Consider the following 23,485-nt stretch of genomic DNA (forward strand, 5'->3'; position numbering starts at 1 on the left):
GCTGAAACAGCAACAACTTTAATCAGTACAGGTTGTTTGGGTAGTAACTACAAGCACTACAAGTATTTCGAAGCTGAAAATTATTTCTGGGATGCTGAAGGGGCTCTTCAGCCAGGTCACTCTTTATCCAAAGATTGCATCCGGATCTATTTCAGAGACAAAAGGAACTTGGGTTGCACTAGATCCAAAGGTGCAAAATCTGGCATAAGCCATATCCTCTTTTTGGTGGTGGTGGGAGCTTTTTTTGTTCTGTACATTACATAAGTACACCCATTGGTACATGCAAAAGTCTAGCTGTTAATGGATGTTCGGTGGGCTGAACTTACTGATAAAAAAATAGTTCTAGGCAAACAAACTGGATATTGCTGAAGCAAACCTTAAGAATAAATATTTTTTGAACATACCATAGAAACAAAGTGGATACTTACTAGATTCTAGTGGAGGATGAGAAGTTTCAGGAATCCTTGGAATGTCACTAGAATATAAATACACAGGAAAAAATTAGAAATATCTGAACTGCTCCTCCATGAGACACACACATTAACTAGTTCATGAATTACATAGTGATGAAGAACACTCAAATTTTCACTCATGTCTCTGAAAAATTCCAGACTTCAACACATCACATCTAGACACAACAAATGCTTTCACTTTAATGCATTTTTCAAGTAAGATTTAATAGTAGGGGGAAAATCCACCACACCTATGAGGCATAGTACTACTACAATTTTATTTTTGACAGTGACGTTGATATAGAACACTGTCATGTTAATATTGTGGCTGGGCATTCCACAATATCTTAAAATCACACAACAGAAAAGAACACATTGAAGAGGAGATGGATTTGAGCTACTGATTCTAGTTTTGCTTCATTTTTCTTTCTCAAACAGTACAAACTGCATAACTCACTAGACGCTTCTATGTACACGTCTGAAGGAGCTTGTTGAACGAAACCTATGAAAAAGTCTTACAAGAACAAAGAGGGGGAAAAAGGAAATGTAGAAAAAAAATAATGAAAAACTTAAAATAATACACAATGCTATAATATACATGGACACTGACATACTCCTAACTAACATGTACTATGAATATATTGTAAACATTTTACCATGAAATCAGGCAAACATATTTCCCACTAGTGGGAAGGGGAGGATGAATTTAAATATGTGGCCATGTGAAAAAGAAAGTAAACCCTCTCTGAATTCTATAGTTTTATATATCAGGGCATAACAATGTAAGTCACAGTGACTTTCATGGCTTTGCTGTAAACATGACTAAGTTCAGGGTCACACCCAATGTCTTTCCCTAAACTGGCATTTATATTATTTTTGACCGGTATTTGCCATATGTAATGCTCTTATTTGTCATAGGAGAGGGCATATTTAAAAACATAAGAAGCTGTTTATATTGTTATTATTGTTTTGTTACCATTACTGTTATTTCCATTATCACTCTGAAATACCATGTATATTGACAGATATGCAAGAATCCACACATAAATAAATATAATATGCAAGAAGATATGCAGGGATGGGGAAGTAGAGAAATCCCTGGGACAGTCCAGATGATCTGATGGGCTGAGGAGCACCTCTCCTTGCCTGATGTACCAATCCCAAGCCCTCCCATATATCTCTTTCCCATGGAGAGAGAGTAGGGTTCAATGCTTCCTTCTGCAGAGATTTTTTTCTCCTTCCAGTCTAGTCTTCCTCCAATCTGCATGGAGGAAGCCAGCAGGATTAAAAGATATCTTGAACTGGAGACATCCGAAGCTTGCTTTGTTCAGAATGGGGCATGGAACTGCAGAGATCTCTTTGCACAGAAAATGAGTAGGAAACTGACATCTTGGAGCGGCCAGACTTGAAGGATGATGTGGAGACTTAAAAGTATATGCTAAAGGGCATTAGCAATACATGGAGTGTAAAGTTATTTCAGTTTAGGTCCAAATCTGAGGGAAAATGTTATAGCAACACACCTACAATTTGTGATGGGACCTGACTGTTTGTGGCCAATTTCTGATGGGATCAGGCAGGAAGGTCGTCAGAAGAAATGTTCCTTGTAGTTCCAAATGTATCCGGGATCCGCTTGGGGGCCACCAGAAGTCCAATCCAGCAATTCAATCTTTAGGCATCCGTACCAGTCCTAAGGAATGCCTTTCTGACTGAGATGGGGAACACAACTACCCCATTTTCAATCTTTACAGAATACCTTTCTCCCCAGACAGGGATTTCCAGGCTGGTTTCGGCCATGTATTTGTTTTTATTGTAATCAGTTTTGCATTGGTGGTTTTAAATTATTACACTCCATTCTAAAATCTTTCATATGGAGCCATTTTATAAATAAAATATACACGGCTGAGAGCTCACATATCTGTGTTAACCATTTTATATGCAGTGCTCATTGTGTATTTGTGTATCTGATGAAGGAAATCTACATCATGTACACTGATAAAGCACAGAATTTAAATCTTACCCAATAGGTCTTGAAACAATAATTTCAACTTGAGGTTCTGATTTTGATTCTAAAATAATGTTGTAAACTTCTTCATTTGTAGCTCCAGGAAGTGGTTTACCATTCCATTCAAGAACTTCATCACCTTGAATTAAAAAATAAAGGAAGGTTTCTTTCTTGTCTTTCACATTTACAACTTATTACTTTTCAAATACAAATTATTACTTTCTTTCCTGTTCTTTTATTACTTTGGAAGAGAATCTGTTAAGCTAGGTGATACACTTCACACATTTTTATGAAGCTTTTCAAGTGATGAAAGACATTTGTTTTTCATAGCACATAACATCATTCACTGGTACATCTTGCATTCAGTGTACTGTACTTTGTTTGTGATTGGTCACTGGAAAGTACACATGTGCTTAATTTGCAAGCCTGATAAGCTAGGAATAGAGATGCTTATGAATCAATGAACTGGTGCATCGTGCCCACCTCTAGTGAGGAATATATTTTTGAGGAAATCCCACTGTAGGAGGATAAACAGGTTAACTGTAGGGAATGTACATTCTAATTAGAACATGCTTCTAATTTGACCATCAGTTAACATGATCTTTGCATGCTGGCCACCAAGGCAGAAAAGCACCTACTTGTCCAGCTTCAAGACATTCCGATGCCTGATGGGCCTGCTCCAGAAACCCACCTCTCTGTGTATGGATCCATTGCACAAGCTGGCTACTATTTTACTATTCTGATGTAAAAGTTCAGGGCACCTCATTTTGCCTATGATGTCATCTGTTAATATCCTAAACATAACAAACACTTCAGGTAGAACTAAACTCCACTGGTTATTATTGAACCAATGAGAGATTTACAAAGCCCCAGATTTTTTTTTTTTGCTTCCTTTCATTCTTTTATAACTTTGTAAGTATACAAATGGTCATTGGCTTCCAAATACGTTTCTCTCTGTCTTACAATACAAAGGGGAGCCCCGACAATTCCATAGTTCCGATTAGCGCCCAATCTCACAAAACAAGGCCTTCTCCTGTACATACAGACGGGACATTCACAGATTTCTACATTCATTTCAATAGAAAACTCCAGCAAACACTCATAAGAAGTTGCTGCCTCTTTTAAAGTTCATTAGAAACTGCTTCTCAGTTGGGTGGATTCATTTACGATGAAGGTGTAACTTTTCACTGCTTACTAATTTCTTATTTCTTAATTATTTCCTAATAATTTGTCAGTAACTAATTACCATTTGTTATTAATGCCAATATTCAAATATATGACACTCTTTTTGATTCTTTATATGCCACTTCTGTTTAGTTTTTTTATTATTATTATTCCTTTTATAACATATATAAATAGCTGCTTCTTAGGTCAACCTACAGAAGTCCTATTAAGAAACCACATGGAGCCCACATATATTGAAAGGAGGAAAGCTAGCCCCATCCCAATTTGTTTCCATAAAAACATAAAAACATGACTTTCTGAAGAGGAAGAGACTACCATACCTGGGTAGGGGTGGGGCTGCCACTCTCCCTTCAATACCTGTGGGCTCCATATGCTTCATTAATGTCTGAATAGGGCTACAGCAATACATTCAAGCCCTTTTCAAACCAACATATGAGTTGGAGAATAAAAAGCATCTCTGCCATGTACACGACATGTTTTTGTTCAGTAGTGGCCTGAATCCAAACAATAGTCCCAACCAATGTAGGCCTATTGAATCAATGGGATTAAGAAGGTCTTGATTCACTATTCAGCAATGGGTACACTCTAACAGGGACAACCAGTTGGATTTAGGCTAATATGTTTACTAAGTAGTCTTCCAAGCAACAGGTTGATGAGTAAGAATGTGGAAAGTTTCTCTTAATGTAGATGGGCAGTCCTAACAAAAACAGTTGTTTTTGTTAGGACTGCCCATCTACATTAAGAGAAACGTTTAAGGGGAAAAATATAGCTTTTTCCATGAACTCTGGGGTTTTCCTAAGGACAAGTTTTATAGGGTTTCATGTGGTATTTAGAAATACTGGAAAAACCATAACTTTGACTACGCGGACCTTAGTCAGCAAGGTGATGCCTCTGCTTTTTAAGATGCTGTCTAGGTTTGTCATTGCTTTCCTCCCAAGAAGCAGGCATCTTTTAATTTTGTGGCTGCTGTCACCATCTGCAGTGATCATGAAGCCCAAGAAAGTAAAATCTGTCACCGCCTCCATATCTTCCCCTTCTATTTGCCAGAGGTGGTGGGACCAGTGGCCACCATTTAGTTTTTTTTTGGGGGGGGGGTTGTTCAGCTTCAGACCATTTTTTGCGCTCTCCTCTTTCACCCTCATTAAGAGATTCTTTAATTCCTCCTCACTTTCTGCCATCAGAGTGATATCATCTGCATATCTGAGGTTGTTGATATTTCTTCTGGCAATCTTAATTCCGGCTTTCGATTCATCCTGGGCAGCCCTCCACATGATGTTTTCTGCATATAAATTAAATAAGCCGGGGGACAATATATATATAGCCTTGTTGTACTCCTTTCCCAATTTTGAACCAATCAGTTGTTCCATATCCAGTTCTATCTGTTGCTTCCTGTCCCACATATAGATTTCTCAGGAGATAGATAAGGTGGTCAGGCACTCCCATTTCTTTAAGAACTTGCCATAGTTTGTTGTGGTTGACACAATCAAAGGCTTATGCGTAGTCATTGAAGCAGAAGTAGATGTTTTTCTGGAACTCTCTGGCTTTCTCCGTAATCCAGCGTATGTTAGCAATTTGGTCTCTAGTTCCTCTGCCCCTTCAAAATCCAGCTTGTACGTCTGGGAGTTCTCTGTTCACATACTGCTGAAGCCTACCTTGTAGAATTTTGAGCATAACCTTGCTAGTGTGTGAAATGAGTGCAATTGTATGGTGTAGTTGGAACATTCTTTGGCACTGCCCTTCTTTGGGATTGGGATGTAGACTGATCTCTTCCAATCCTCTGGCATATTGAGTGTAGCACCTTAACAGTGTCATCTTTTAAGATTTTAAATAGTTCAAATGGTATGCCATCACCTCCACGGGCCTTGTTGTTAGCCATGCTTTCTAAGGCCCACTTGATTTCACTCTTCAGGATGTCTGGCTCAAAGTCACCAACCACACTATCTGGATTGTCTGGGACATCCAGATCTTTCTGGTATAATTCCTCTGTGTATTCTTGCAACCTTTTCTTGGTATCTTCTGCTTCTCTTAGGTCTCTACCATTTTTGTCCTTTATCAAGTCCATCTTTGCACAAAATGTTTCTTTAATATCTCCAGTTTTCTTGAACAGATCTCTGGTTTTTCCCTTTCTATTATTTTCCTCTATTTGTTTGCACTGTTCATTTAAGAAGGCTGTCTTCTCTCTCCTTCCTATTCTTTGGAGGTCTGCATTCAATTTTCTGTAACTTTCCCTATCTCCCTTGCATTTTGTTTCCCTTCTCCTCTCTGCTATTTCTAAGGCCTCGTTGAACAGCCACTTTGCTTTCTTGCATTTCCTTTTCTTTGGGATGGTTTTTCTTGCTGCTTCCTATACAGTGTTACAAGCCTCCATCCATAGTTCTTCAGGCACTCTGTCCACCAAATCTAGTTCCTTAAATCTGTTCTTGACTTCCACTGTGTATTCATAAGGGATTTGGTTTAGATAATACCTGACTAGCCCAATGGTTTTTCCTACTTTCTTCAGTTTAAGCTTGGGTTTTGCTATAAGAAGTCAAAGATCAGAGCAACAATCAGCTCCAGGTCCTGTATCGAGCTTCTCCATCTTTGGCAGCAGAGAATATAATCAATCTGATTTCGGTATTGCCCATCTGATGATGTCCATGTGTAGAGTCACCTCTTGTGTTGTTGGAAAAGAGTGTTTGTGATGACCACCTTGTTCTCTTGACAAAACTCGATTAGCCTTTGCCCTGCTTGGTTTTGAACTCCAAGGCCAAACTTTCCTGTTATTCCTTTTATCTCTTGACTCCCTACTTTAGCATTCCAGTCCCCTATAAAGTAAAAAGCAAAGTGTGCTGCTTATATACCGCCCCATAGCGCTTCAAGCACTCTCTGGGCGGTTTACAAGTTAATTATGCAGGCTACACATTGCCCCCCCCCCCAGCAAGCTGGGTACTCATTTTACTGACTTCAGAAGGATAGAAGGCTGAGTCAACCTTGAGCCGGCTACCTGGGATTGAACCGCAGGTCGTGAGCACAGTTTGGCTACAGTACAGCTTTAACCACTGTGCCACGAGGCTCTATAATGAGAAGAACATCTTTTTTTGGTGTCAGTTCTAGAAGGTGTTGCAAATCTTCATAGAACTGATCAATTTCAGCATATGTAATATGCTGAATGTATCATATGCTGATACATTGTAATATGCTGAATGTATCATATACATATTGGGTATGTATATGATATAGTCATGCCTCAAGGCAGTTCCGTTTAAGATGGATAATAGGGACTGGATCAACTTTGTGTTAAACATTTCCTCAGATGTTTTTGTCAGGATTTGGTTCTCTTTATGAACAGAGAGTTAAATTTTAATATTGTAAATGTAGTGCAGAGGCAGGAGTGTAGTAGAGAAAACCAATGTAATGACTTACAGCATGCAGGTGAAGCAGGATGATGTATTGCTTGATTGTTAATGAGACCAGCCACATCACGATATTGGCAAATTAAACACTTCCTCTGCTCAGCAGAGGGGCAGAGGAACTGAATTTTTAAAAAGTTTGTATTAGGGTTGAGCAGATGCACTACATCACTTATACTTTTTTTTTAAAAAAAAAAACTTCCTCCAGGAGGTGAGAGGACACAGGAAGGGGCAATGAGGGAGATTTCCTTTTTCCTTTTCCTTTTTTCTTACAGCTCAGGTCAAGAATCTACTCACAGCTGAATCCACCACTGGTGTTTGCTTTGCCCTAATACTATCTTTTTTAAAAATCAACTTCCTCTGCCCCTCTGGGGAGCAGAGAAAGTGTTTAATTCAGCAATATTGTGAACCAGCTGTCTTCTTCAGCTACTTCACAACATGGGAAATTCCCAACAGAAGGAGCTGGATCAAATAAAGTTGCTTGAGTTCTGGCATGGAATTTGGATGCAAGGATCACACCGAATGGCATATCGGATTTCTACTTGATCCCAAGCAACCCTGCTTAGCCCCCAATAGCCTGCTCCAAAACAGGTTGAGAAGACAAGCTCTGTGAAAACTGCATGCCTTGAAAGTGTACATTCATCTCATGTGGGAAAAGTCACAGTACTGGTTTTGCACAACATTAATAAACATTTCTTTTAGTAACACGGTTACCTGCTCTTAGATGTCCCACCACATCAGCCAAGCTACCTTTCTTTACTTTGGTAATGAAGGCACCAAGTCTTCCTAATTCAGTCATTTTTCCTCCTACAACCTAAGGAAAAGAGTGTTTCAGGTTTTCAGAACATACCAAACCTTTCCTAAGAATGGGAAATAGACACAGACACATATATTTAAAAATTGGGAAATTTAAAATGTGGACTTCACCAACTAAGGCTTTCTAATCATAACATCAATATAATGAATACCATATAAACCTTGCGAAATCTGAAGTAAGTAACATGGATTATGATTCCATTTTACCAGTCATACTGTAGGGGACACGTGGACCTGTTTAATTTCTACCTCTAGAACCCAGAGATAAGTGTAGCCAGGAGGAAGCATCGTCCACTGCTTACTTCTTTTACCCAACCCATGGAAGCTTATCCACTTAAAATGCTCAGCTGGTATAGGATAAATTGAAATAAAGTAAAAACGTAGAGCACACCATTTGCAGTACTTACTTTAAGTCCTAACAATGAACCTGACTCTTTTGGCATAGTTGTTCTCTTGTTGAGAATAACACGACCAATTAGACGATCTCCCTCTTTAGATGGCTGCCACGTTACAGGATGCTGTTGAAAACAGAGTGAAAGATTGAAGAAAAAAAAAAGACAGATAAGATCATCTTGTTTTACACACATACACCAAAACTGTGAAACAGCCACATGGTAGCAGAAATACTTCCAATCCATATTTTAGAATTTTTTAAAAAATATTTTTCTTCTTCTCTGTGTAAAGGTATTGGGTATCCATTTTTAATTGTCTTTAACATTTTGAATGCTTACAATAATGAGATAATTTTATTCTTGTAAAAATCATACCCCTGCTTTGTATTCTGTGTAGGACAGAAAAAGATTAATGCAGATTATACAACTTAGCCCACCAGAGACAGCCGGTGGCCAAACAAAGATTCAGCAAGATATATTCTTTCTGCTTGTTTGTTTCATTTTTGGATGTTTCTCAAGAATGCCAGTGAAAATTGTCTTGCACATAGCAGGAATATAGATGGTAGATAAAGTGCATTTGAACTGGAGAGATGAAAGCAGAGAGAGATGCTATGAAGCCCTGTGTTAACTAAAGGGTCTAAATAAGATACAGGAAATCACAGTTCATCATTAATATTGCTAAGTCCTTTCCCCTGTTCGTTACAATACTCCACTTAGATTCTGTGTTTCCTCTGATCAGCGGGACCAACGTGTGAGCCAGGATCTAGTTACTGGATGCTCCTGCTGGTAGATGAAGACTTACCTTTTGTTGATTTCTCCTTCCTTTCTGAGACCTTTCTCTCCCCTCCCCAACCTTTAGAAAAGGGATATTCTGTTGAGGGAATGGGAGATCAGCTAAAGTTCACTCTTCTTCCACTACCAGGAGCATCCCACAAGCTGTTGTTTCTGTATCCGCCAGCAAGACTCCGCTGCATTTAAAGCCTGCTATGAACAGGAGCCTTCCCCTCCAAGCTAAAGTTCACAGATCCTTACCCTTAAACATAGTTTATTGGCTCTGGCTCTGTTTTTTGCAAGAACGAGCAGCAATGAGAATTTCCCCCCACCCTTAAAACAATAATTAGAATATAGGATTTTTCCTATCAATTGAAAGAATTAAAAAATGCTAGTAAATAATCAAGATGTCATTTTGTTTCATGGGTTGCTAGCCCACAACTACTGTCTACACTGAAATATTTTAAAAAGCAAAATCTATGACCATGATGTGAACAAAAAACAACAACATTTATTTTAATATTTAACTAAAATAACTAAAATGCCTATGATGCACATTTCTTACCGAGCTAAGAGGGGATGCCTCCCTACTGTGCCACGTGGCAGGATCCAGCCAGTAATAATCCAAGTCACCTGGAAAATATAGGAATTGGGAAAGGATGTGTAATCTCTTACACTGAAGAAGTTGTACAGCTGTGTTATGGGCATAAATCTAAATTAAAAGAATTCCTGAATCAAGTGCATTTGCTATCTCATGAGTTGAATCGTATTTAGCATTTGAGTTTAGAAATAATAACACAATTTTCTATTCCTCCTGTTGAAGGAAGGTTTCCACTGACCAAGGTTTTGCTCTGCTAATATGGTTTCCAGGGAGAAAATGGTATCTAGTGTTTCAAGGTGCTGATGCTGCTGATGTATAAGAATATATATATATAGGGACACTTCATACTGAGTCAGGACATAGATTGTCTTAGCACAGTGGTTCTCAGCTAGCACTGGTGTGACAAAGTAGACTAGGTTTTTCATAAGAAGTACTAAGAATTCAGTCGCTCTCAAAACCCGATGTCCTTCTGCAAGGGCTTTCTACCAACTCTACCTGCCCTAGTTTACCCACCTGTGATGTTCCAGAATGCTAATACTGTAGTCACTTTGTGTCTGTTGATCCCCTGTTTTTCCTGCCTACCACTTTACTGTAAATGGAAATTCTAATGAGAGAATGCCAGTAAATGTATAAATGTCCTTCTTGGAAAAGGTGGTCTTTTTGCTTCTCTTATAGTGGGACTCAGGATCTTTCCAAAGCTGTGGACACTCTACTCATCAAACTGCACAGTTCTGGAACGATATAAAGCCCGAGCACCTGGAGGTTTGGTTTCCCCATAAGATCTGCTCACTTTGTATGTTTGCAAATGCACAGGGTTGGATGCATACTGACCTTAGTTACATTTATCTCCCACAGAAATATGGGGGCATAGACTTACCTGGGAGCCCCTTGTTGCTGCCACGTTGGGCTCCCCTGGGGCTTGGAACACCAGGGTTGGTGTGGCAGCAATCATGCGGTCCTGTGGGATGAGGATAGGCCACTGCCAGAGATTCCCCTGCCAGCTCCTGATTGGCCAGTGGGAAGTGAGATTCCCTTGTCGGCCCTGTATTGGCTGGCAGAGGGACTCAGAAGAAAGACTGCTGGACAGGTGGACTGGAAAAGGGAAGTTTTTACTCCGGTCCGCCTGCCCAGTTTGAAAGTTGGGACGGTGCAGATGGCCCCATTCTAGTCCACTGCTCACTGGCGCACACACACCCTTGTACCCCTTTCTTTGGTGTCACCATAAGATGTGCTCATAGAGTATGTTAGTAAATGCACGGGGTTAGATGTCCACTACCCTTAGTTACATTTAGTTTTTACTAAAGTCAGTCTGATTTAAGCATCTCTCTGATTTCAGTGGGACACAGAGTAAACTATCATACATATCCCAAATCTATCTGTTCAGGTGTATTGATCTCTGTGTTTTATGGGGTTTTCTCTCAGGAAACTAGACACAGGTTTGCAACCTTAGTCTGGATCCAATCCTGCTGCTGTTCTTGTTATTGTTGCTGTCATCATCACCACCACCACCACCACCACCACCACCATCATCATCATCATCATCATCACCAAATGTTGGCTGAATTTAGTTCTTCAAATATCAGGTCATTTCCAAGGACCTCACATATTCAAAAGTATTTCCTTAAAATACGTGCTGTTCTAAGTTAGATAGCCTTCCGTAGTTGGTGCATCATGAAGTCATTTATGCCAACAGGACAAAGATGTTTTTCTAGATCTTTTGGTATTGCACCTAAGGCACCAGTTATAACTAGAACAATTATTATTACTATTATTAATAAAGACATTTTCTCTCTTTCCACAGAATATAGATATTGTACGGCTGCTCTCAATTGTCTACTGCCAAGGGAACATGAAGCAATAGAAACGACATAAAGTTTTTGTAAGTAATTGATAGTAATTAATAATGTTACATGGCACATAGCATGCATATGTATATACAACATCAGTTTGATTCATGGAGAGAATGACGGAAGGAATCTAATGGCTAAGATGACATATGGCTGACATGGAAGACAGGAAAGATGAATGTATTACATAATGGGAAGTGATAGAGAATGATGGATATGCTTGTTCATTAAGCAATGATGACAAACAAATGAAGCAGTATAACCAGTTCCCCCACAAAGGACAGGAGCCTTAAATAGGAATAGGGATTTGGTACTTAAAAAATGGTGCTAAGAATTTTGGAATCTTTCACAAGGAAGACATAGCCTATAACCCAGTACCTCTGTACCTGGGACTAAGTCCCATTGAACTCAGTGGAGCTAGTATCTGAGTGGGCATGTATAGGACTGCACAATCAATGCTGAAATCCTGTGCATGTAATAGGTGCCACTGAAATTAGCAGAAGTTTATTCTATGGAAGCAAACATAGATTTAGCTACTCTTCCATTTAGATCAGTGGTTTAGGTATCTGGCCGCAGATACTTGCTCAACAGCTAAAGACGGATTCAAACCCAGGTCTCCTCAGTTCTAGCCTGACACTCTGTCCACTATACTGGCTCTCTGTTGTTTCTCCAAATGATCCAATGTTGTTAATCTTGAAATGTTCTATACATTTCTATTTCACCAGGATATTAAAGATCATAATTTAATGTCCAGCTCCTGATTCAATAAGTTGAGAAGAAAACAACAATATTATTTATATGTTATACTAGATATATTAAATGGACTTTACATCTGGAACATAAAAAGGGGTGAACTCTGGATCAGCAGCCAGCTGCAGTCAATTACTGTGAAATCCACCTAGTCTTATGACCTTATTGCACCTAAATGACTTTATTTGTCATTAAAATAATTAGACAAATCTTCTCCTTACCCTCTCTCACTTCCATTTCTTTCCCCTTTCTTCAGTTACTTTCCCCATGCCTATTTCTGGAATAAATATTCCTTGAAATATGACTTGTTCCTCTTATTTTGTAAAGTGCTATATACACATAAGATGGCATAGTACAATGAGTTGGAGCACCTGGTTGCAGAGCCAGAAGCTAGAAGTTTAAAATCCTGTTGTGCTTTCCAGAAGAGAAACTAGACAAGATAGGCTGAAGTGTGGATGGCTGATAAGTTTACAAATATCAGCAAATTGCATTGTTACAGACTGGCGCTAGAAGGAGCAACTGGTAAACTACTTCTATTTTATACAAAGAAAAATCTAGGAGGATCACCATAACTTTGAATCAGTTTGAGAGTATCTTATTACTATGTACACAGGTGGGGTAGTAGTAGTAATAATAGGAAATAATGACAATAACAATAGGGAGATAGCAGCAGCAACAACAACAGCAGCAGCCAGAGCAATAACTTTACAGAGGGAGAAGACACACAGTTTCTTTCTACAAATATATCCACAAGCTCCCTCTGTTAAATTATTCTATGGGGGTTCAGAACTGGTGAGACACACTGCAGAAATTAATCTAAGAAATAATGAGCAGGTTGAGTAAGCAAATTTTAATGTTAACTTCACTACTTTCTCACAGTCATTTGAGTGTGCATTACTCAAAGTTATGCTTACTCAAAGTTAACTCAAACACAGCACCCCTAAATTAACAAACCTGTTGTCCAATCTGTTCCAACAAAACTACTGAAAATGCTTCTCAATGTTCTTTGTATCATGTAGAAAGACAGGCATGATGTAATAAACAATGCAGATTTGATTTCAAAAGAGATGTTGACAAAAATTCATCCAAGGTCACTGAGGCCAATGGCCAGGCTGTCACTGAAGGAAAGATCCTCTTATGAATCAGTAAGAGGAACAAGTCAGAGAGAAAAAGAACAGGAAGCACAGGATAGGGGTCAAGGGCTCCCTTGTCCACAAATACTAAATTAAACACACCTCAAGATGAGAATCAGGCTACATACCCTCAAAGTAAGTTGGTGAGGTTAAGTGAGTGTAGAAAATGTTCACCGTCTCAGAAATGTCTGGTTGCCCACTCTTGCTGGAAATGTGATCCCGGACTGGATAGACTCCAGATCTGCCAAAAGGGCTCACCAAATGTTCATAAAGCAGGGATGGTCAGTTCATGACTTTCCAGATGTTGGACTACAACTTCCATTAGCCTTCATCATTGGTTAAGCAGACTAGTGTTGATGGGAGTTGCAATCCAATAACATCTAGATGACCACAAGATGTCCACCCCTGAACTGAAAGCATCTCTTTTTTTAACTGACCAATAACTGCCAGGTCTGGAAGTTTGGCTTGCTGAGGTTGGATGTGAGCACCCTTTGGACACAACTATTAATTTGGAGTACATCCCAAAATGAATTGGTATTCTGTGGCCTAAATACAGTTGCTAGTCTCAACTGTAGACACATTGAATCAATTGCTGAATGGTCAATTATCTGTATGTAAGTCCCATTGATTTAAAAGGCCTACTCTAGTTATGACTATCAATCAAATTTAGGCAGCCTGTTAGGTTGGTTATATTTATCTATTATCTCATTACTCTAAATTGTGTTTTAAGTCTGTCTATTCTCTGATTTGAGGACAAGAAGCAGATCATAAAATAAGCAAACAAGACCATCATCTCTGGGGATGCTAAAAGTAGATGAGGAAGATTTGCAGCAATGTTGCCATCAGCTTGATATGAGAGCAGATCTGGTTCACAGTATGGATTTTCATCAGTTTCAAAAAGTAATTTGGAGAAAGGAAGACTAAAGGAACAATTTAATTGGTCACAGTGACATGAAATAAGAAATACAATGAAATGTCATCTTGTTCATTAAAAGCCAATTACATGTTAAGGTGAAAAAGGCCTGTTGCCTCCTTCCTTTGAGACAGATTAACCGACTAAATGCTCCCTTCTGTCAGAGAAGAAAACCAACCAACAAAACTGCCTGTAGAAAATGCCAAGTTTTTCAGGGGAATGTTATTATGTGGCAGGAAAAACAACAGCCTTTTGGCACCTGAAAGACTAACAAGCTTTATTTGGCACTCATAGGTTTTTGTGGATCCCAGACCATTTCAATCCAACACATTGTTTGCAAATATTTTATATTTAGACTACGGTAAGGGGGGTGAGGATGAACATAATAAGATGAACACTTATTATCTTAACAATGGCCATTTAGCAAATAGTAGCTGGAGGGTGTGAAGGGAGATTAAAATCTTTCCCTCCCAAACAACCTGGCTTTCCATTTACCAAAACACTAGTATCCCCTTCTTCCTTTACTCTCTTACAAGTATTTAAGCTGATGTTGCATAAGGCACCCCAGCCACTCATTCATCATCTGCAAACTGCTAATTTTAGGGGAGGCAAAGCAGGTATAGGGGTTTTTTTGATAGCTTTGTGAGAATCCTGGCTTAAATTCCCCATGTTATCATACTAAACCACATCTGGGTGTGCTATGCATACATAATTCAATTGTGTAAAGTCATCATACTGTTTAAAGCAGATCCATTGCCACCACATGGACTACTTCACCAATTCCTGGGGCCTACGTCCTCCAGCAGGATCAACCAGCTCTCCTTACCCCATCCCCTCACCAGCACCAAGGAGTGTTGCTCTCACTGCTGGCTACATCAGCTTTGCCAGTTCTGCCTAGCGGCATCATCAAAAGGGAGGCAGATCTTCAGCCCTCGGTGGAGGGCACAGTCAGCTCTGATGCTGGCCCTGCCTCTAAGGATATGTAGGAAGCTTTTCATACAGGCATGGAAAGGAAACAAAATGCAGAAGTAGGATCTAAGCAGATATACCTCCAGACCTATTCTGCTTTTTTTTCCTCTGAAGACCAAATGATGTTTCTCACTTCTTTAACTGTGCAATCTTACTTCAAAATTCTATAAAAGAATCTCAAATTGAAAACAGTGAAAATGCTTCAACAATAATATTCTATTAGGTAACCACTGTTAATATTCAAAGAATTGTCCAGGTTACCTCCCCTCAAACTTTCTTTGTCCATTTTTAAGGAAAAATAATGTTGAATAAAAGTGGGTTTGACTGTGGTATGTCCTGTGTACCAAGAATATTAATATCCAGTCCATAAAATATATAACATAGAAATGCGATGCTCCCAGTTGTACACAAAGTATTAAACATCTTTTCAAAAAGCATGCTACATTATAATAGACAAGATAAATTTTGCACTTTCAATTAAAGCTATAAAATTTACTAACCACAACACGAGTCTGGAGATGCAGGGCACATCAACTCTCTTCTGCCAAACAGATTAGCTAAAAATAATATATCTGAACAATTACATATCTCCTGACCATCAACACCTCTGAAATCTTTACTTATTACATTCTCTAACATGCAGACTGATTTAGAGCTCAATAGGATGTACACTGATCCAGAAAATCAATTGTAAGCCCGTCACTACTGGAATTCTAAAAACACATTGCTGGTTGAGAGAGCCATACCAGGGGGGGAAAAAGAGGCAAATTATTTTAATTTTAATATTATAGACATAAAAGAAATCTAGACTAAGTATTCCAAATTCACAGAAACCTTCACGAGCAAAATGGCTCTCTGCTTTCAACTGAAAAGCTACCTGCATGCAAGACCAGACCGTACTCAACCTTACACGTATTAACAATTATATTTTAAGACATCCACGGTCTGGCATTCCATCAGTACCATTAGATTACCTGTCCCTGAATGCAACGTATGAAGGAGAAATTGAAGGAAACCAGCAAACATAGCAGCATCAGCTCAGAGCCCCTTAATAAGCAGAACTGGCTCCAAGCAGGTTGCTGAAATCCAGCCTGTGACTGTAGCAAACCCGTAACCGTAAGAGAGTGGGGTGGAAGCCACCCAAAAATCAAATCAGCATGAAAGCAGTTGTATAAGAAAAGTCCCTGTAGTCCTTGTCTCCTGATCCTATGCCAAATTACTCTGCAATGTCGATAGTGCCACCAAATAAGGCCCTAAGAACCGCTGCCATCGATACAAAATCGCTGCAGTGTAGAGAGAGCACTGATTACTGCATCACCCTATACATACTCAGTGCAATGCTGAAAAGGCTTTCTGACTATAGGGAATCTTTAACGATTCCAGGAGATTCAATTAACTATCTCATGAAGCAAGATGGGGTTGAAAAGTGTAGATTCCTTTTACTGAGACTGGAAAATGAATGTTTTATTTGTTGGGAAGTGACACACAGAAAGACTAGGCGGAAGAACAAGAGGCCACTAAAATCAATAGTAATGCTGCAGTCATTTTTTTTTCTGTTTAGTACAGGTAGAGTTAATTCTACTCTGCAGTTTAAACACAGGCACAGCACCAAATAAATCGGACCACCATCAGTTCACAGAGACCTACAACTTAGATCAGAAAGAAGCAGAAATCAGGAAAGTTACTATTTTGGACTACAACTCCCATAAAGTCCCAGCCAGCATGGCCACTGGGCACATTAGCAGGGATGTTCTGATAAATGTCAGAAGACCAAGCAGTCGTAAGATCGAATCCATGCAATGGAGTGAGCGCCCGTTGCTTGTCCCAGCTCCCGCCAACCTAGCGGTTCGAAAGCATGCAAATGCAAGTAGATAAATAGGGACCACCTCAGTGGGAAGGTAACAGAGTTCCGTGTCTAAGTCGCACTGGCCATGTGACCACGGAAGATTGTCTTTGGACAAAACGCTGGCTCTATGGCTTGGAAACGGGGATGAGCACCGCCCCCTAGAGTCGAACACGACTGGACAAAAATTGTCAAGGGGAACCTTTACCTTTACCTCTGATAAATGTAATCCGAACCATCTTCCCTACCTTTGGAAGAGAAACAGATGACTAGCTCCTGATAAAGGTTCTTAGATCACCTAATCCAAAGTAGAGCTTGGAAAAAGAAACTTTCCCAAGTTTTGATCTAAAGGTAAGATCTATGAATGCTGGTGTTGCTGGTTTTTCTGGCTAACTAACCCCTTGCTAGTCTTATCACTTGCTACAGAGTCAAGTAGAGGTTGAGAAGACCTAGGTGATAGACTGAGGAAGGTGTGGCCCTCCGAATAGTGTGGCCACTTTGGGTCCTCCTCAGAAGAAAGGTATCAATCTTGTGAATAAATGAAGCAACACCACGTACATATCGCTGGGCTACCTCTCCAACAGAACTTCAGTCCAACATCTCGTTGGAATGTTGCCTGTAGTTTGTGTGACTAGGAGGGGCTTTTCTGGGCTGGGATGATTGTCTATCCAGGAATAACTAATAATTCTTTCGAGCCTTTGATTTCAAAGAGAGCCCCACCTCTCTGCTGGTCCTTTCCCCTCTCTTTCATCTGTTGGAGGCAGGTTTTTTATTTTTTGTTTGCTGTTGATCTATTCAGTTAGTTGCTAAGTAACTGTGTATTTAGAAAATAGTATACACAAGCCTGCAATTACAAGCCACCATGAGAAACATTTTTATCACTTTTCCTACAAATGTCTCGGAATGAGTTACCGAGACTTTAAGTGCCAGTTAATAAGAAAGAGGTGGGCTCTGGGGAACTTGTAACTCTTCACCTCTGTGGATCTCTGTATTTCTACTGTGTAGTAAAAAGAGAATTTTGCCAGAAATTTAAAACTCTGCAACGCATCTGGTGGGCCACACCTCCTCCATTCTGTAATAGCATTATTCCTTTGTCTTTATTAATCTTATTTTCCTCCTAATTTCACTTCCTGCTCTTTTTCTGCATTCTTTTTTTACTCTGCAAGCCCTTTCTCTCTCCTTGGCTGTGGATTCATCCTCTGCTACTTTCTACTCCTCTCCAGGATGAAAGAATGCATCCCCTTTCTTCTCTCAGTCACATCTCCTTTCACAACCTTCCTTACTCCTGTCTCCTTTTGCCATTGAAGGGAGTTGTTCTTCACCATGACCATTCTTCTCTTGTTTCTTCAGCTTTTCACCTTCTCTGAAACACAACCAACACCATCCCAAATGGGAATGACACTAGCCGAGTGTGTCTGATCTGACCTGAAATGAGTTCATTATATCATCAGGTACTGCTCCTCTATACATTCCTTCACTTTGATTGCCCTTTTTAAAAAGGTATACAGCACTGTCTTTGATCTCTCTGCTATGGAATTTCCTTTTCTGTTGTGCCATGCCTTGCCCCTTTTGAAACTCTGCACGTTCTCCGGCCACTCTGCATGCACCCCCAGCTCCGTGACCTGTCTTCTCTCAATGGTCTGCCTTCTTCAGAAGGGTCGCCCTGCTCTACTTCATTCTGTCACATCCGTACATTCCTATTTCCATTTCCAATACTTCCCTCTTCACTCTTCAGTTTTGAGTTCTCTGACCCATTGAACTGCTTGTCTCATTAATCTTTAGCCTTTGTTTAAAACCTTTGTTTGAATTCTGCCCTCATCCTCTAGGCCCATTCACATTTTAAATGGCTGAATTTACAATCTTTCCTTTCATTTGCTTCTTCTGCACTTTTTCTCTCTACCTCCGTTTTCCTTCATCTCACATTTCTCCCTTGCTTTTTCTCAATTTGTGCCCAGCGCTTTTTAAATATATGAATGTAAAACTGCCTGGCACAATTGCTGTACTCCACATTTTCACTTTACCTTGTCAGTCCCAATCCTATCCTTCACTTCCATGTGCAACATGTTCATAACGTTCTATCCATCTAAATCAGTGGTTCCTATCCTTGGGACCCCAGATGTTCTTGGGCTACAACTTCCATAAATTCTGGCCAGCACTGCTAGTTGTAAAGGCTTCTATGAGGTGCAGTCCAGGAATATCCGAGGACCTAAGGTTGGGAACCACTGATCTAAACCTACCATATGCCTTCTGAAAAACCACTTCTCTGGTGACCCTTGAGTGCTTCTGTAGCACCCCCAAATCATAACCTTTAATCTCTACTGCATCAATTCTCCCTCTTTTCTTTTCATTTCCTACATGGAAATGTTCTAGAAGAAAAAAAGGGGGGAAGCTCTTTTAAGTTACCATGTCCTCTAGCTACCGCCCAATCCCCCTTCTATTCTTCCCTTCCACATTCATTTCAATGTGCCAGTCATCCTCACCACCCGAAACTCTTCTCTTTGTACCTCACAGTGAATAATCTCTCTCGTGATAGCAGACATGTAAGGGGGGTGGACACTAGGGGGACTGGCTATTTTTTGTATGTTGTTTGGAAAAAAATATTCAACATGACATGCTAATAAGTTGCATGATTGTCATAAAATCAGCGTGAAAGTCAGGTTGCCTTCATGCTGTAGCTTGCTGCAGCCACCAACGTTCCCTCTGCTAGGTTGCTCAGGCACATATGGTCCCTTATTTTCTAAAATCAGCCGCAGCGGATGTGGCTCATAGATGGAAAAAGTTAGCTGACCTACTGCCCTCTTCACAGAATCACTGGGCCACTCAAACTGGCTAGCATATTTTTAAACAGGACCAGCATTTTGAGCATTCAGGAGTAGGGGCTGTGCCTGAATGCCCATGTGGTCCTGGAAAGACAGGAGCAGCAGCAGTATTTCTTTAGCTTCAAGTGATGAGACAGCTTGGGTTGCCATGGTTTTAATGTAATGGTCCTCTATGCATGATTTGCTCAATGCAGTAAGCTTCTGCAAATCTGTTTTCAGATTGTTGGCCTACTGCCTATCACCTACGCATCAGAAGAACACACCCTGAACTAGCTTTCTGCCAAAAATGCATAGGTGTGTTTGGTGGGGACCCAAGAGAGGGCCTTCTCTGTTGCTGCTCCCAGACTTTGGAACTCCCTCTCACAAGAGGATAGGCTGCCCCCATTTTTATTGTCCTTGAGCAAGCAGGCAAAGACTTTTCTCTTCCGGGCAGGTTACCCTGAGCGACACTCTGCCTGAGTGGGTTTTTAATGGATTGTTGTACCTTCCTGCTTTGAATGTGTTTTGGTGTTGCTTATGTTTTTCAGTATTTTATTTGTTTGACCCTTTTTGCATATGTATATTCACTGTTGTCAGCTTTAAATACTGTCTTTCAATGATGCAACCTGTATTGGGTCTTTTTAGGAGAAAGAAGGGGTAAAAAACTATGAATGAATGAATGAATGAATGAATGAATGAATGAATGAGTGAGTGAGTGAGTGAGTGAGTGAATGAATGAATGAATGAATGAATGAATGAATGAATGAATGAATGAATGAATGAATGAATGAATGAATGAATGAATGGAAAGCAGATGGCAGGAGGATCCCTGGAAAGAAGTCTCATCGCCATCTGGTTGGCAGAAGAAGGGGCTGTGAACAACAGTCCTCTGTGCAAGTTTCCACCTGAAAGACTGCCACCACCACCAAGGCCTTGGTATCCATGGTGGCCAACAGGAGTAGCAGTGCCTACTACAACAGGACCCCTGTATCCAGGGAATCCATATCCGTGGTTTTACTTATCCACAATCTGAAAATATTAAAATTATTTAATGAAAATACCTAAAAATAAGGATTTTCAAGATGTAATTAAAAGAACTGGCCACTAGAGAGAACCAGACACTACATTATATAGGCAAGCTGCCATCATTTCACCTAATCTCTTGCCAGCTTCTTCTACCTTCCAGAGGAGCGCTGTTGCTGTAAAACTCAGAGCTGGGTTGGCTGGAGAGAGCAGAGGAGGGATGCTAACCTAAGCCAAACTGTCACCTGGGAGAGATTCCCCACCTCTTGCCCTTCCTGCCTTCCAGCCAGCCCCTTCCTCAATATTCCTGGGCAAACAAGGAAATATTGTCTTCAAAGAAAATCTGCAGAGCCATTGAGATTACATATCCCCACCAAAACCAGCAGCAAGCTGGGTACTCAATTTATGGACTTCGGAAGGATGGAAAGCTTAGTCAACCTTGACCCTGTTGGGATAAAACTCAGGCAGTTTTACCACTGTGCCATGGGACTCACCAGCTGCAGTGCTGGAGACACAAGCACCAGAACAAAGGGCAGAGGAGGCTCTCACCTGGTTGTACCAACCATTCTTGAAAGGAGTACAGGCAAGGTCTGGAATTATTCATTCCTCCTGCTCCCTTAAGGCCAGGACTCTCAGGACCTCCAGTAACATTAACTGACACCCCCCCCCCAGAAAGGACACCACCTGGAGGTTACTGGTGTGAACCCAGAGGTTTGTGGAAGGGGTTAAAGCTACAGCTCCTGTACCTACTTCTAAGTTTGTCCAAATAAAGGCTGTTACAGTACTGGTTATCCTTGCAATTTAGAATCTATGGAATTATTACTAGAGGACTCAGCAGCCACCAACACCACTGATGGTGGAGCTGGTAGCACTCACAGTCAACAAAGAGCATATAAGAATGTAATTTCAGTGAGAAATTAATGAGGGTTAAGGACAGGATTACAGATCTGAGTCAGGAAATTAGTGTCTGGTCAGAGCCCTACTTGATGCCTTTTCTTCAAAATAAGCGTCAGCGCTGAGCATACATTTTTTAAAAGGTTATCAGCATAATCTGCAGTTTACTTTTTTGCAATATTTTTCAAATCATGTAGTTACAATTATTTACTCTTTCTTATTGGACAAATGTTTGCAATATTTATGCGGTGGCCAGAAACTTACTGGGGATTTACACAAGTTTAAGTATAATTGAGTAAATTATGGTAGTAAACTGCTGCTCATATTCCTGGTCATGCATTAAGTGGCACAAATAACTGCAAGTGGCAACTCATTAATTAGTGGCAATTCACTACCATTAAGCCACCTAGAGTGGTCTTAATTGACTAGATAGGCGGGATATAAATAAAATAAATAAAATAAATAAAATAAATAAAATAATAATAATAATAATAATAATAATAATAATAATAATAATAATAATAATGATGATGATGATGATGATGATGATGATGATGATGATGATGATGATGATGATGATGATGATGATGATGATGATGATGATGATGATGATAAGCAATTACACTTATGCCAGCATAAATCCCCAACAGGTTTCTGGACAATATTAAAATCAACAGAGAATTTTAATTTTTCTTACTGTACAGAATATAAACTTGCTAAATTGGGAGAAGAGAACAACCAAAGGTTTTATGGTATCTCCAAGAAAAACAATTATTATTATGGCATAAGCTTTTGATGCATCTGGATGAAATGGAATTTATGCCACAACATTTACTAGTCCTTAAGGTGCTACAGGCCTCTTTATGCTAAATCAGGTTGCAATACACATCAGCTGTGGTACTGCAGCCTGATTTAGTGCTAAAAGGGGAAAGATATGCAAATTAGTATTACGGAATATTTAAAATGCAGACCGGCACAGCATTCCCAGAGTAGCCTACTTGAAATGGAATGGCTGAAGCCACTTTATCCATGCTGACCAAAAATCTTCCCGTAAGTCTATACATTTGAACAAGGATCCCACAGGCCTATGGAGAATGTTTAACCATCTGGATTTTCAGTAGTATTTATTTCCCATTTTCAAGAACAGATAATTCTAGTAAAACAATCACATTTGTATTATTTATAACTATTATTTGTCAACTTATATTTTTATGTTAGGTAACTTCAAATGATTCAGTCTCAGACCTGAAGAGATTATAGAGGCGAAAGGGAGGGAGAGGATGGGCTTGAATTGACTGCACTAGGTCAACGTTCATTATAGACTAGTGCTTTCATTTGTCTCTTGAACTGGTTTGACCTGACAACAAATGTCAGATTTTATATAATATTTAATACTCCTCTAATGTTGCTGCAAGACATGCAATCTAATCCTTATAATAATTTTCTAGGCCAAGCTACGATTAGGCTCATGATGGCACAGATAGAGGAAATCCAGAGAATATGGATTGATACTTTTATAGGATGTCATAAAGAATGTAGGAGAGAGAAGTGCACAAGGTACCCATTGAATATTTATATAATCAAGAGCATGGTGCTCATTAATACAAGGCACATTATGTTTCAATGCAAAGAAAGGCTCTGTCAACAATTTTAAGTTATAGGAACATTTCCAAAGTAGTCAGAAACCAGTGCCAAGGAGTTAATGTT

General features: G+C 39.8%; 1 protein-coding gene across 50 annotated transcripts in view; it reads right to left on the reverse strand.

Moving 5' to 3' along the window:
- RIMS1 (regulating synaptic membrane exocytosis 1) overlaps positions 1-23,485 on the reverse strand; it is a 324,125-nt gene that overhangs the window by 143,977 nt on the left and 156,663 nt on the right. For 28 of the 50 annotated variants that reach the window (XM_072999690.2, XM_078385861.1, XM_072999733.2 and 25 more), the window contains 6 exons: positions 9,573-9,640; positions 8,252-8,362; positions 7,743-7,842; positions 2,470-2,593; positions 910-966; positions 429-475 (listed from right to left, as the gene is read on the reverse strand). In XM_072999690.2, coding sequence (XP_072855791.2) covers positions 429-475; positions 910-966; positions 2,470-2,593; positions 7,743-7,842; positions 8,252-8,362; positions 9,573-9,640 — 507 coding nt within the window. The remainder of the gene's footprint in view (positions 1-428; positions 476-909; positions 967-2,469; positions 2,594-7,742; positions 7,843-8,251; positions 8,363-9,572; positions 9,641-23,485) is intronic. The other 22 variants (XM_072999957.2, XM_078385965.1, XM_072999951.2 and 19 more) reach the window with 1 other exon arrangement.

This window comes from Pogona vitticeps, chromosome 1 (assembly GCF_051106095.1).
Source record: "Pogona vitticeps strain Pit_001003342236 chromosome 1, PviZW2.1, whole genome shotgun sequence".
Classification (NCBI taxonomy): domain Eukaryota; kingdom Metazoa; phylum Chordata; class Lepidosauria; order Squamata; family Agamidae; genus Pogona; species Pogona vitticeps.